Source organism: Mirounga angustirostris, unplaced genomic scaffold (assembly GCF_029215605.1).
Source record: "Mirounga angustirostris isolate CCGP_5_RB_7025 unplaced genomic scaffold, mMirAng1.0.hap1 SCAF_9, whole genome shotgun sequence".
Classification (NCBI taxonomy): domain Eukaryota; kingdom Metazoa; phylum Chordata; class Mammalia; order Carnivora; family Phocidae; genus Mirounga; species Mirounga angustirostris.
Genome location: NW_026991717.1, coordinates 143,772,786 through 143,788,217, shown reverse-complemented (window position 1 = coordinate 143,788,217; position 15,432 = coordinate 143,772,786). Strand labels below are relative to the sequence as shown.

The following is a 15,432-nucleotide window of genomic DNA, read 5'->3' as shown; positions in this document are numbered from 1 at the left end:
GGCCAGCCCTCTTGGGCGGGTGTCCAGGGCTGCCCTCGACCCCACATAGGAACCGGGTTAATCCGTTCATGCCGCTCGGCTTGCTGCCAGGCCCGCTCTCTGCCCTCCCACCTTGCCACCCTCTGACCTCACAGCCACCCTGGGCCTGCACCTCCACCCTCTGGGCTCGTGGACACCGTGGGCTGCATCTTGCCCCTGAACCCCCGTTTGGAGACTCAACATGACAGCAGGCCGTGCCCCCGACCTGAGCTGACGGACACCTGCTGACCCCTCCTCAGTAGCCACCAAGATACTGCTGGGGCCGTGTGGACACTGAGGCATCAGGGCAAGATGGCCCTCCCCAGGACAGCCCCGGGGTCGGAGTACATGGTCATCCTGGAAGAGGTTGAGGGCTCATGATCCCAGTGTCTATCTGGGCAGGGCCTGGCCTCTGTGCAAACCCCTTCCAGGCCAGGCTCCAGAAGGCAGGACATCCCCAGAGCAGGCTTGTTGTCTCAGATCCTGAGGAAGCCGCGGGCCTCTGTCACCCCACAGAGAAGCTTCCGACATGCCACGAATGGTCAGTTAGACCTTCTCCATGGGAGGAGACCATGCAGAGAAGGGCCCAGGCCTGTGGCCACTGCAGGAGCCCACCAGGGGCAGGGTGGCACCATCTGGGGAAGGAGTGATCAGACTGGCTTCCTGCAGAGGGGCCTGGCGACCAGGTGGGTGGGAAGCAGCCTCAGTGGACAAAGGTGGACGGGAGCCGAGAGGCCAGGACAACAGGCCCAGCCTGCACCATCCTGTGCCCAGGACCCGAGTCATGCTGGGCAGGAATGCCTGCTTGCTCCTGGGAGCTGGGGGCAGAGACAAGATGACCAGAGAGAGCCCCCGGGCATTGGGGCCTGAGACAGGTGGACCCCTAGGCCTGGTTCTCCACCAGTCTTTGAGCGAGTGCCAGGTCAGATCCCCTACATGGGAGATGGCCGGGCAGGGGAGGAGAAGCAGAGCCCCTGTGCCCCCGGGAGAGAATGCACACCCATCACTCAAAGGAAACCCACTGTTGTAGCTTGGGTAGCTTGTATCTTGTGAAATTTCTGGAGCACAATAATGTCCTTCACTGTTTCTTCTCTTTCTCTTCGATGCCAATAAACCATCCTGAAAAGTTCCATAACTCGCTGGGGAACGTCTTCCTCTGTTGATGTGCCTGGTGAAATCCCAGCCTGGCCACACCGTGCATTGGCTCACTCCTGCCGTGGGGGACCAGGACCCCACAGCCCTGGGGCTCCCAGTAGGTGAGGAAGGCAGCCAGAAACAGTGCAGGGCCAGGGGTCGCCTGGGGCTGGGTGCAGGAGGGGCTGCCAGCCCTGGCCGTGGCCAGAAGCAAGAGGCATGTGTAGGGTGTGTATTAGTCAGCACGGGCGGCCAGACAAAAGAGCCACAGTCTGGCGGCTTCAACCACATGCATTTCTGCTTTCACAATCCTGGAAGCTAGCAGGGAGAGGTGCAGGCCTCGCAGGGTGGGTGCCTCCTGGGGCCTCTGCCCCTGTCCTCACGTAGCCAGCTCTCTGTGTGTGTCTGTGTCCTGATTGTCTGCTCTTACAAGAACAAGAGGCCATACTGAGGACCAGCCATACTGGGCTGAATTAATGACCTCCTTTTACCTTATCACCTCTCCAAACACGCCGTCTCCAAATACCGTGCCATTCTGAGGTCCTGCAGCCAGGGCTTTAAGACACGAATTTCGGGGACAAGATTTAAGCCAACACAGGCATGTTGGGTCCAGGACCAAGGACCAGGTGGGAGCACGGTCAAGGCCAGGTTGGGTGAGGGGGGGAGAACATTGTCAATGGTAAGCAGAGCTGGCCACCAGACCAAGCAGTCAGGACATTCATCAGGAAGGACACCTATGGGGGGGGAGGATTGTGTGAAATCCACCTGGGGGGGCAGAGAGACCACGTTTTACAGGGAGAATGAGGAGTAGGGAGTGCGTTCTGAGTCTGCAGGACATCGGCCCAGGCTGAGGCCCAGGGAGGGGGCAGAGTCTTGGTCAGAATGGCCATGGCCCCCAGGGCTGGTCAGGAAGCACCATTCTAGCTCCCTGTGGATGACAGAGAATTGTTGGCAGAACAGGGCTGCCTCACCACTAGGAGCCAGTGTGGCAGGAGTGATGGCCACAGACTCCTGGCCTGACCCCCAGGATGGCTGTGGGACAGAAAGCAGACATCCAGGATAACACTCCAGCCTTTAGGGACCCTGGGGTCTCCAGGCTACCATCCTCAGGGTCTCTCCACACCCTCCATCCCCTTCACCCTACACATCTACCTAGAAGCCAATGAGCCAATGGGCCATGCAGCCTGCCCAGACCCCTCTTCCTCTCAATCCCAGGGCTACACCCATTCCCATCCCCTGGACCAATGATCAGCCTCCATCCCACCCACCCACCCCACATGGGAATGCCAGGAGCTCCCACAACAGGGGGACCCCATGCCCTCCTTGTGGAGCACCAGGCACTGGCACAACTATGCCATCACCCTCCAGGCTAGAATGCCCGCTCTCTGAGAACTATCTCCCACCAGACCCTGAGGCTCCCACCTGGGACCCTCCAATACTGTCCTACCACATGGAACCAAGAGAAGACAGATGAGAGCTAAGACATAGAGACCCAGAGTAACAGAACCAGGAGACAGATGGGAGGTGAGAGCTAGAGACCCAGAGTACCAGAAACAGGAGACAGATGGGAGGTGAGAGCTAGAGACCCAGAGTACCAGAAACAGGAGGAGACAGCTGGAAAATGAGAGATACAGACCCAGAGAAACAGAACCAGGAGGAGACAGATGGGAGGTGAGAGACAGAGACCCAGAGTAACAGAAGCAGGAGGCGACAGATGGGAGGTGAGAGATAGAGACCCAGATCAGCAGAACCAGGAGGAGACAGATGGGAGGTGAGAGATAGAGATCCAGAATACCAGAACCAGGAGGAGACGATGGGAGGTGAGAGATAGAGAACCAAGTAACAGAACCAGGAGCAGACAGATGGGAGGTGAGAGATAGAGACCCAGAGTAACAGAACCAGGAGGAGACAGGTGGGAGGTGACAGATCGAGACCCAGAGTAACAGAACCAGGAGGAGACAGGTGGGAGGTGAGAGATAGAGACCCAGAGTAACAGAACCAGGAGGAGACAGGTGGGAGGTGAGAGATAGAGACCCAGAGTAATAGAACCAGGAGGAGACAGGTGGGAGTTGAGAGACAGAGGCCCAGAGTAACAGAATCAGGAAGAGACAGCTGGAAAATGAGAGATAGAGACCCAGAGAAACAGAACCAGGAGGAGACAGACACAGGTAAAATAGAGACCCACAGTCACAGGACCAGGAGGAAATAGAAGTCTGGTAGGAGATACAGACCCACTGTGCTCAATGAGAAAGGAACGGTCTCTGGACACAAGGGTCTGACAGACCAGGGCAAAGACAGACATTAAGTAAATCGTTCCACAAACAAGTAAGGACCATCGTGACAAGTGCTGTGAGCAGAGAGCATTGGTGTCCTGAGGCCCCCTAACAGAAGAGCCCAATCGGTGGGATCAGGGGAGGCTTTCCTGGGGGAGCACCCTGAGGCAGAACCCCTAGAGGAAGCAGTGCGGCTGCCCTGGGCCCGCTCCTCTGCACCTCCTCTCCTGCCCGCCCAGGCCACGGAACCTCGTCGACCCAGGAGAACCGGGCCATCTGGAAGAAGACATACATGCCACATTACAGGATAGTTTCCAGAACAGAGTGTGATCCTGACTCCCATATGGACACATAACGAATGTCTTTCAAATATTTCTTTAACTCGTCAATTCAGTAGAATCAAAGTATCTCATTTCTCTCGTTGAATCAAGAATGCTACGAAGCATTTATACATAGTTGCATTTTCGAATGCATCTGGTTTATTCCATGGGAGGCAGGAAGAACCCACCATCCTTCCAAAGGAGAGAATTTGCATTGCCATCCACTACCTACAACTCACGGGAATGTATGATAGCTCAAAGACAATGATCCACCCACCTGGAAGGGTGTACGAGACAATGCCTTTATTTCCAATGAACACATAAGAAGTCATCTTTGGGTCCATTTCCGACACTTGCACAATATTTCCTAAAAGCATTTGTAACTGACAGAATATCCAGAATACGTACAGCACTCCTGCAAATCAATTGGAAAAATCACACAATTCGAGAGAGAAATGGATACGGGAATTGAACCGATGTTTCACAATAGATCCGAATAGCCGTTAAACCTATGGGAAGGATGCGGGGCCTCCCTAGGTACACGGGAAGTGATCATTTCTAGAAACCGCAGGAGAGAAAGTGGTTTCATTCCAACAGGGCAGAGCCGCTTGTACCAGAATAAATTCGCAGGCAGCAAGTATAAACTGGAAGCACTGCTCGGCCAACAGAGATCAGAAGACAGCGGAGAAACGCCAGAAGCAAGCAGATACTGGAGAAGATCGCTCCCGGGAAAGATCTGTCTGAAGGCAAAGCCCAGTCGTGCAGCAGGTGCAGAGGGCAGGCAGAATCCGCCGCCGGCCCGGGTCCAGGCAGGCCATGGGGCTCGGGGCCACACCTAGGGAGCAGCTGGGAATTAAGGGGAAGGAGTCAGCGAGGGGGAACCCCAAATTCTGTATGTAAGTGCTCTTCAAACCCTTGGCTGATCCCTTGACTGGGCACCTGTAGGGGAAACTAAGAGGGACCCAGCAGGCACACCAGCCAGAAGATCAAAGAACAGAGGGCCAGCTCCTCATACCAGACAGAGGAACCCAGGCTCACATGCACATGGAGACACATGCACACACACACACAGGCTGTCCCAGGTCAGTGAATAAAGGGCAGCATTGTGGGTCCACGCAGGGCACTGTGCAGGCAGGAAGGTGTGATGCCAGAGCAGGGCAGCCTGGAGGTTGAGGGCACAGTGCCTGCTGGGTGGAGCAGCCAGTCCTGCTCCTGGACAGAAGGAGGCATGGGTGAGGGTGGATCCTGGAGGCCAGGACAGGGCCACAGCCCCAGAGAGGAGCAGAGCGGGGACAGCATGGACACATATGCTCAGAGCTGAGCTGCCCTGGTGGGAACTGGGAGGAGATGAGAGCCATTCTCCTCCAAGACCAAAGGACCCCAAGGACGGCCTAGGTTGGAGACAGGACCCACCAGCAGCAGCAGGGTGCATCCTGCGCCTTCAGCGTAGAGCCAGGAGACTGGCTGGGCACTGAGGCCCCGGCCCCACACCCGGGGAAGAATGAGCAGGGGCCACCAGGGTGGGCCAGGGCTGCCAGGGGAGCCCGAGCCAAGCATGCTCACCTATGTGCAGGCTACAGTGCCTGGCAGCACCTGGCCTGGGCCTGCAGGGGCGTCATGCTCTGGGATGGGGCTCTGCCTGCCCTGTGGTTTCTCTCAGAATCGTGGGCCCTTCCAAGGAACTGGGTGCTCGCCCTCTGCCTCCCACTCAGCACCTGTCCCCGGGGCCAAGGGCGGGGCAAGCAGACTGGGACAGATGGCCCGGGAGGGCAGGGAGGTCAGGCTGGGCACTGTCTCCCCCAGACTTCACATCCAGGCTTCCCGGAGCCCTGGCTCTGCCCCATGCCTCCCAGCCCAACCATGCAGCAGCCTCTCGCATCTTCTAAATGAGCCCGAATGTCCCTCCGAGGGCACCAGACCTGACAGAGGCCACCTCCACACAGCCTCCCTGCTCGGGAACTGCTGGCCCTGGGCATCCTGGATCCAGAGGGTGGGATCCTGATGTCTCTCGCTCCAAACCCTGCACAAAGCCTCACGGAAGCTCACGCTGTGAGCTGCACTGGCAGGTCCCCATGGCCTCCCCGACGTGTGCGCTCAGGCCTTCGGGGGGTTCAGGGGACACACAGGCCTGCAGGACGTGACCACAGTGTGAAGGTAAGGCCTAGACCAGCCCATCACAGCTCCACACACGTCACAGGTGTGTCAAGAGTGGGCAGCTGCCCTAACAGGCCAGAATCAGATGCCACTCCATGGTCCCCACACCCGTGGTGAGCACCCACAGAACAGATCCATGACACAGTCCACCCCTGGCTGCAGCTGATACAGCAATCTTCCAGAGCCACCGGCCATCCTCACAGCCAGGTCCAGCCTGCCCGTGGTCCCTGCCGGCCGTCCCTGGCCACACCACCCAGCTGCAGCCCCCGTAAGAGCCCAGCTGCGGGACACGGGCTCGGCAAGGAGTGTGTGAGCAATGGGTGAGGTCCCCTGCCAGCCAGATGCTCAGGGCGCGCCGGGGGCTCCGTGACCTGCCTGCCCCCAGGGGGACTCATGGCCTCACACACTCACCCCCAGAGCCACTCCCACCAGGCAGTGGGACACAGGAACAGGTACTTGCCACAAGGACCCCTGCATCCACGTCTCAGGCACATGGCTGTGGCTTCTCATGCACAAACAGCCACGACCCTTTCTTCACAGGGCTGCCTCAGGGGCAGCGGTGATGGTGCCCGTGCCCCCTCCCTTCCTGGGGCATCCCGGTGACCACCACTGGGTGTTACAGCACAGCGAGTCAGCGTGGCATCGAGGGAGAGAGCCCATGAGCTGGGCAGCAGGGGCCATGGAGAGGAGCCCACTGCGTCCTGACATTGCTGACACACTTCCCAAGAACACAAAGAAAGGGGTATTTCCAGGGCTGCTGAGGCCCCTGGGGGTTCCCACCCCATTTTTAGCCAGGGCACGGAGGCAGAGCTCCCCTCCCCCCAGACCCTATTATCTGGACACAAAAATAACAGCCATGGTTACTAATGATTCACCTCATCCGTCCAGGAGCCTATCCAGGGAGCTGCAGACAATCAGGACGGGTCCCCTGATGGAGGACCGGCCACCGCAGGTATCCCAGCCACTGGGGCTGACCCCAGCTGCAACAAGGGCAGGCTGCTCAGACCACTGCCCGCCCAGCAGGAACAGGGCCTCCTGGTCACTGCTTGTCTCCCAGATGTCTGTTCCCTGCACAAGGACACATGGGAGCAAGAGACTGCCCAAAGCTGACACGGAGAAGACAAGGGGCCGAGAACCTCAGACACGACAGGGCTCGGACAGAGCCCAAGGCTGAGAGGGTCAAGTACCAGGCAGAGGGCGTGGACAGGGCCCTGAGCATGGATCTGCCTGCAACCAAGCAAGGCAGTGACCACCAGTCCAGGGTCAGGGGAAAGCACCAGGGAGCTGTCCCTGTGCTGGACTAGGTGGCAGGCTGGACTGGCCTACATCCTCAGGTGTGTGAACTGGGTAGCCTGAGCCAGCCTAAATAAGGAGGGCCAGGCTGTCTAGGCTAGGCTCAGTGCAGCTTGAGTGGAAGGAGTTATGTGAGTTATGTGGAAGGGGTTGACCTAACCCAGGCTCAGCTGGGCCAGGCTGGTCTCTCTGGGCTCCACTAAGTTGTGTTGCCCTGAGTGGACAGAGATGGGCCAGGCTGGGCTGATTTTACAGGACCAGGTGGGCTGGGGTAAGCTAAGCTGGGTGAGTTTGGTGGACAGGGCAGGGTGGGCAACCCTGGCCTTGCATAGGACAGGCTTGACCAGCCTGGGCACTTGTGGCTGGGCTGGGCTCTCCTGAGCCAAGGTGATCTGAGCCGAGCTGGGTGGATGGAGCCAGGGAGACCTGGGTCAGGTGAAATGCTCTCCTCGGTGGAGACTGTCCTGGGCTGGGCTGACTTGGATGGACAGGGCTTGGGCAGGTAGGTCTAACTGAGAAGATCTGAGGCAGCCTGGGAGGACTGGCCTGGGTTGGCTCACCTTGGCTCAACTAGCTGAACAAGGCTGACCTGAACTGCACTGCACGCAACATTGCTGAGCTGAGCTGAGTCAGGAAAACATGGGCCACCTGACGAGGGACCAGTGAGACAAGGCTGGGAAACAAATGGGCTACCTGGGCCTAAATGAGCTGAGCCTATCTGTTGTGGGCAGAGCTGCCTCAGCTGGGCTGGGCTGACCTGGGCTGAGCTGGGCTGGGCTGACTAAGCTAGGCTGAATTGCGCTGAGTTGTGCTAAGCTGAGTTGGACTGAACTGAGCTGAACTGGGCTGGGCTGAGCTGGGTTGGGTTGAGCAAGCCTGGGCTGACCTGGGCTGCACTGGGCTGCACTGGGCTGAGCTGGGCTGGGCTGAGCTGAGCTGGGCTGCAATGGGCTGACCTGGGCTGAGCTGGGCTGAGCTGGGCTAAAATAGGCTGAACTGGGATGGGTTGATCTGGACTGAACTGGGGTCAGCTAGGCTGAGCTGAGCTGAGCTGGACTGGGCTTGAGCTGGGCTTGGATGGGATGGGATGGGCTGAGTTAAGCTAAACAGGGCTGAGCTGGGCTGCATGGGCTGAGCTAGGCTGGGCTGACCTGGGCTGAGCAGAGCTGAGCTGGGCTGGGCTGAAATGGGCTGAACTGGGCTGAGCTGGGTTGGGCTGGGCTAGGCTGAGCTGGGCTGAGTTAGACTGGGCTAAGGTGGGCTGACCTGGGCTGGGCTGGGCTGAGCTGCGCTGGGCTGGGCTGAGCTGCGCTAGGCTGAACTGAATAGGGCTGAGCTGTGCTGAGCTGGGCTATGCTGGGCTGAGCTGAGCTTGGCTAAACAGGGTTGGGTTGAATTGGGCTGGGCTGGGGTGAGCTGAGCTGGGCTGGGCTAAGCTGAGCTAAGCTGAGCTGGGATGGGCTGAGCTGGGCTAGGCTTAACTGGGCTGAGCAGAGCTGAGCTGGGCTAAGCGGGGCTGAACTGAACTGGGCTGAGCTGGGCTGAGCTGGGCTGAGTTTGGCTGGGCAGGACTTGGCTGAGCTGGGCTGAGCTTGGCTAGACAGGACTTGGCTGAGCTGGGCTGAACTAGGTTGAGCTGGGCTGGGCTGAGCTGGGCTGAGCTGGGCTGAGCTTAGCTGAGGTCAGCTAGGCTGAGCTGAGCTGAGCTGGACTGGGCTGAGATGAACTGGGCTGAGCTGGGCTGGGATGGGATGGGATGGGCTGGGTTGAGCTGGGCTGAGCTGGGTTGCATGGGCTGAGCTGGGCTCAGCTAGGCTGGGCTGAGCTGGGCTGACCTGGGCTGACCTGAGCTGAGCAGAGCTACACTGAGCTGAACTGGGCTGAAATGGGCTGAGTTGGGCTGACCTGGGTTGGTCTGGGATAGGCTGAGCTGGGCTGAGCTGGGCTGGGCTGGGCTGGGCTGAGCTAGGCTGGGCTGAGCTGGCTGACCTAGGCTGAGCTGAGCTGGGCTAAGCTGGGCTGAGCAGAGCTGAGCTGGGCTGAGCTGTGCTGAGCTGGGCTGAGCTGTGCTGAGCTGGGCTTAGCTGGGATGGGCTGAGCTGAGCGGAGCTGTGCTGAGCTAGGCTGAACTGGGCTGAAATGGGCTGAGCTGAACTGAGCTATGCTGAGCTAGACTGACTTGAGCTGAGCTGGGCTGAGCTGAGCTGAGCTGGGCTAAAATAGGCTGAACTAGGCTGGGCCAATCTGGGCTTAGCTGGGGTCAGCTAGGCTTAACTGGGCTGAGCTGAACTGGGCTAAGCTGGGCTGACCTGGGCTGAGCTGGGCTGAGCTGAGCTTAGCTAGACAGGGTTGGGCTGAGCTGGGCTGCCCTGGGCTGAGCTGGGCTGAGCTAGGCTGGGCTGACCTGTGTTGTCCTGTGCTGAGCTGGGCTGACCTGGGCTGACCTGGGCTGACCTGGGTTGAGGTAGGCTGGGCTGAGCTGAGCTGTGCTGAACTGGGCTGAAATGGGCTGAACTGAGTGAGCTGGGCTGACTTGGGCTGAGATGAGTTGCACTGGGCTGAGCTAGGCTAGGCTGATCTTGGCTGAATGGGGTTGAGCTGGGCTGAGCTGGGCTGGGCTGAGCTGAGCTACACTGGGCTGAGCTGGGTTGAGCTGGGCTGGGGTGGGCTGGGCTAAAATAGGCTGAACTGGGCTGGGTTGATCTGGGCTGAGTTAAGGTCAGCTAGGCTGAGGTGAGCTGGACTGAGCTGAACTGGGCTGAGCTGGACTGTGATGTGCTGGGATGGGCTGAGCTGAACTGGACAGAGCTGGGCTGAACTGGGCTAAACAGAGCTGAGCTGGGCTGAAATGGGCTGAGCTGGGCTGAGCTGAGCTGACTTGGGCTGAGCTGGGCTGAGGTGCGCTGAGCTAGACTGGGCTGACCTGGGCTGAACTGGGCTGAGCTGGGCTGAGCTGAGGTGGGCTGACCTGGGCTGAGTGGGGCTGACATGGGCTGAGCTGGTCTGACCTGGACTAAGCTGGGCTAGAATAAGCTGAACAGGGCTGGGCTGATCTAGGCTGAGCTAGGGTCGGGTAGGCTGAGCTCAGCTGAGCTGGACTGGGCTGAGCTGGGCTGGAATGGGCTGGGCTGAGCTGGGCTGTACTGGGCTGAACTGGGCTGAGCTGGGCTAAACAGGGCTGAGCTGGGCTGGAATAGGCTGGGCTGGGCTAGGCTGAACTGGGCTGAACAGAGCTGAGCTGGGCTGAGCTGAACTAGGCTGAGCTGGGCTGTAGTGGGTTGAGGTGAGCTAGGCTAAACAGGGCTGGGTTGAAGTGGGTTGATGTGGGTTGAGGTGAGCTGGGCTATACAGGCTGAGCTAGGCTGGGCTAAATTGCCTTCAGTTAGTTGGTTTGGCCTGGCTGAATCGGGCTCCCTGAGTCATGAAGTGTATTGTAGGCCCAGTGGTTGGGGTCATGGGAATAATGTGATTGCAACTGACCAGGTGGGACGAGGCTGGCTGGCAGTCTGAGCTGAGCTGAGCTGAATGAACTTGGTCGTTTTGTGGACTGAACTCAGATGAGTTGTCTTGCTTGAAATGGGATATCCTGGGCTGACCTGGGCCAGGCTGGACCAAGGTGGGTTCCTTGACCTTAGCTGTTCTGAATTGGGCCGAGCTAGTGAGGCTGGGTGTGGAGCTGGTTTGTGTGAGCGGTGCCACCACGAGGCCCCGGGACTGGTTCCCCTGGACAGGGTGGCAGAGGGGAGCTGAGGGCAGGGCCAGCACAAGCTGGGGTCTGGGCTCCAAGGCCGAGGGGGCACAGGTGGGCACGCATCCCAGGTCACCGATTGGGGGAGGACTGCTCTGGGGTCCTCTCCTCTATGAACAGGGCCGCTGGTCAGGCCCCCTGGAAGCTCTGCAGGGACAGGAGAGGACCAGACAGGCCTGGCTGGTCAGGAGAGGGGGGTCACACACCCCTACTCCCCAAGAACCCCACATCCTTGCCCCTCAGGGCTGAGGGCAGGGAGTCCTGGCCGAGGCTAAGGGCAGCCACTGCTTCTGACGGGCACAGCGGCTCCTCAGAGGGTGCTTCCAGCAGAATCAGGGAATAAGGACAGAGGCTGGAGGAGGGATGCCAGAGCCCCCTCCATCTCTGCCCCACGCGTCGCCTTCTCAGACCCCCTCCCAGGGGGCTGGGAGCAGGATGCCCCGGGTCAGCAGTGGGCCCAGCCTGTGATGGGATGACTGACACTGACCCATCCCCACAGCCTCCAGCCGGGACCTGTCCGTGTTCCCCTTGACCTCCTGCTGTAAAGGCATGGACAGTACCACCTTGGTGACGTTGGGCTGCCTGGTCACGGGCTACCTCCCGAAGCCGGTGACTGTGACCTGGGACACAGGGTCCCTAAACAAGAGCATCGCCACCCTCCCCCCCACCTTCGACCAGACCTCCGGCCTCCACAGCGCCGTCAGCCAGGTGACTGCCTGGGGCGAGTGGGCCAAACAGAAGTTCACCTGCAGCGTGGCTCACACTGAGTCCCCCGCCATCAACAAGACCTTCAGAGGTGAGCCGGGGTGGGCTGCCCACACGACCCTGGAGGGAGGAAGGACGGGCCGGGCGGGAGCGGTGGGTGAGCTCACATGCCATCATGCCTGGTAATGCCCGGGCACACAGAGCACACGGGGCCCAGGCCGGCGGGCGAGTTCCGTGGGCTCGGGGAGGCCAACGCCACGCTGCCACTCCACCCCTAGCATGTGCCATGAACTTCGCACCGCCCATCGTGAAGCTCTTCCACTCCTCCTGCAACCCTCTCGGCGACACCCACACCACCATCCAGCTCCTGTGCCTCATCTCTGGCTACATCCCAGGGGACATGGAGGTCATCTGGCTGGTGGATGGGCAGAAGGCCACAAACATATTCCCACACACTGCGCCCGGCACACGGGAGGGCAACGTGACCTCTACCCACAGTGAGCTCAACATCACCCAGGGCGAGTGGGTTTCCCAAAAAACCTACACCTGCCAGGTCACCTATCAAGGCTTCACCTTTGAGGATAACGCTCGCAAGTGCACAGGTATGGCCCCCCACCCCCGCTGACCCCCGGACACTCGGGGCTCAGAGAGGAGGGCCCGGCATGCCCTCACGCAGCCCCTCCCACCCCCACAGAGTCCGACCCCCGAGGCGTGAGCAGCTACCTAAGCCCGCCCAGCCCCCTTGACCTGTATGTCCGCAAGTCGCCTAAGATCACCTGCCTGGTGGTGGACCTGGCCAGCACGAAGGACATGATCCTGACCTGGACCCGGGAGAGCGGGGAACCCGTGCACCCAGATCAGTGGGAGCCAAAGACCCAGTTCAACGGGACAGTCAGCGTCACGTCCACCCTGCCAGTGAGCACGGAGGACTGGATTGAGGGCGAGACCTACCATTGCACGGTGACCCACCCAGACCTGCCCAAGGACATCGTGCGCTCCATTGCCAAGACCCCCGGTGAGCCACAGGCCCAGGGGAGGGGGCGGGCCTCCTGCGCGGGAGCCTGGGCTTACCCCACGCTTGCCCACAGGCAAGCGTGCGCCCCCGGACGTCTATGTGTTCCTGCCCCCAGAGGAGGACACGGGGACCAAGGACAGGGTCACTCTCACGTGCCTGATCCAGAACTTCTTCCCCGCGGACATCTCGGTGCAATGGCTTCGAAATGACAGCCCCATCCAGACAGACCAGCATGCCACCACATGGCCCCACAAGGTCACCGGCTCCAGGCCCGCCTTCTTCGTCTTCAGCCGCCTAGAGGTTAGCCGGGCAGACTGGGAGGATCAGAACAAATTCACCTGCCAGGTGGTGCACGAGGCGCTGCCCGACTCTAGGATCCTCAAGAAAACGGTGTCCAAGACCCCCGGTAAATGATGCCCCTCCCCCACCAGCTCCCCCGGGCCCCTCCTGCTGGGGCAGGGCAGGGGCCCGTCAGACCATCCATCCATTGTTGTCAATAAACACTCCGGTGTCTGCTCAGAGCCCTGGGCACTCCCGTTCTTGGGGGCGGGCAGGGTTGCAAGCAGGGAGGTCTTGGCACAGAGGAGGGGGCCCCCAGGAGAGGGGACAGGAGGGGTGCAGCAGGGCCAAGGCTCTGCCCACTGTGGCCATCCAAGTCACAGGGCCTTCCCTGCCACCCCACATGGGTCATGCCCGCTCAAAGAAGTCCGAAGAGCCGGGGAGGGGGGCAGTACCCGGGGAGGGACCACAGACACCGCAGCGACCCCGCGGGCCCTCCCTCTCCTGAAGGCCCAGAGGCCTCAGCCTCCAACCTCCCCCCTCCCCCGTCTCCTGCCAGCCCTCTGGACACAGACAAGTCCTTACTGCCAGGTCCAGCAGCACACACAGGCCCTCTGAGCGCAGAGATGGGCCAAGTCAGACCCCCACCCTGGTACCTGCACGCAGAAAGCCCGACTGCCCCACCCTGGCCGTCCCCGGGCTGCCACCTCCCTCATACCCGCGGACCAGCCAGGCCCCCGACCCCACACTGAGGCCACTGCCAAGCCTACTCCCACTCCCACCTCTAACCAGCCCCGCCCTGCCTACACAGTCAACCAGGCCGGGGTCAACACCCAGGGCCCTGTCTTGCTGCTCAGCCTCACTCCACCCTGATTGATCCTGGGAAGCCCCCAGCCCTCCCAGAAAAGTTCCCAGGAGCCTCACACGAGGTCACACCTACGCGAGCCGCCCTTCAACCACACAAGTCACAGGGCAGCTTAACACCACCACCTACAACAAGCACCACAAGGCCACACGTGGCCCCCCAGTCTGACCCCCCGCCCAGGCCACTCCGTCGCCCTTCCTCCCTGCTACACCTGGACCAGTGGCTCCCAGATGGGCGTGGAGAGGCCTCCCACCCCCACCAAGGAGCCTCCTCCAAGCCCTGGCCTCCCCAGTCCAACCCCCTCCCAGTCACCCTCACCCCATGGACGAACAAACACACAAATGCACACGGCTAGAGTGTGGACTCTGTCTTCTCTCCCACTGAACCGCACCCCAGAACAGGATGGTGGCCCCAACCCAGGGCAGGAGGCTGAGGGGTCAGAGCCAGGGTCCAAGCCCACCCCATCATTCACCCGCCTGTGTGCAGGTCTCATACAGCCCTAGACCCCACCCTCCGGCCATGCTCATACACACACACACGTGCACGCACACACACAATCACGCACACACGCACACCCCACATCCGTCTGAAAAGCAGCGCACCCCTGGCCCACATTCTGAAGACACAAGGCCGGAAGCACCAGGCTCCTGCACTCGACGGGGGAGCCCCAGGACCATGCACGTGCCACACCCTCACTCCTCAGCGTGGAAGCCCACGTGCAGGGGAGAGTGGGGCCACAGCGGAAGGAGCCAGGGGAGAGCAGTGGTCACTGGATAGGGCCGGGGGCAGCTCAGGGCACCTCAGGCCTCAGCAAGGTCCACGCAAACCAGCCAGCTCCTCAGAGCATCCACGACGTAGATTCCCGGGGCTACCCCAAGTCCAGTGGACTCGGCTACACGGCTGAGCCACTCAGGACTCCAGGCAGGCTGGAAATCTGTGTACATTTCACAGAGGTCCTCAGGCTGGCAGGAGTAAAACTGCGTGGGGACGGGGCTCGGAGGCCAGGCCAGTGGCCACAGGCGATGCAGGGACAGGAGAGCTGCTGGGTGGCCTGGGCAAGGGCAGCGGGTGGGGACCGAGGAAAGGCAGGTCACTCCCACACCTTCAAACCCGCGGGGCTTCAGACCCCTTGGCCTCCAGGGGCAGCTCACAGTGGGCTGAACAAGGCGGGCTGCCACTCCAACCACCAGGAGGGCGGCTGAGGACAGGGCATCCTTACTGTCTCCCCTCCTCGGGTGGGGGGGCCAGGCCGGCCGCCCCCTGCCAGCCCATGCAGAGGCTGGGCCGGGGAGGGCTGACCGGCCCGTGCCTGCAGAGCTGGAGCTCCAGGAGCTGTGTGCAGATGCTGCTGAGAGCCGGGAGCTGGACGAGCTGTGGGCCAGCCTGCTCGTCTTCATCACCCTCTTCCTGCTCAGCGTCAGCTACAGCGCCGCCACCACCCTGTTCAAGGTGGGAGCCTGGAGGCCCCTCGGCCAGGGCGGGGAAGGCCCGGAGGGAGGGCGCGTTCCCAGCATGAGCTGTCCTCACGCATGCCCTCCTTCCAGGTGCAGTGGGTCCTGGCCACCGTCCTGCGGGAGAAGCCACAGGCCATCCGAGACTACGCCAACATCGTGCGGCCGGCAGAGTAG

At 60.9% G+C, this 15,432-nt stretch overlaps 1 gene segment (V, D, J or C); it reads left to right on the top strand.

The window, feature by feature from the left end:
- The first annotated feature begins 2,965 nt into the window (after positions 1–2,965).
- On the top strand, positions 2,966–15,432 carry LOC123841674 (immunoglobulin heavy constant epsilon-like). The segment is given in 7 exon segments: positions 2,966–2,972; positions 11,440–11,736; positions 11,924–12,247; positions 12,340–12,660; positions 12,734–13,066; positions 15,120–15,253; positions 15,349–15,432. Coding segments are annotated over 7 exon segments (1,500 nt in total).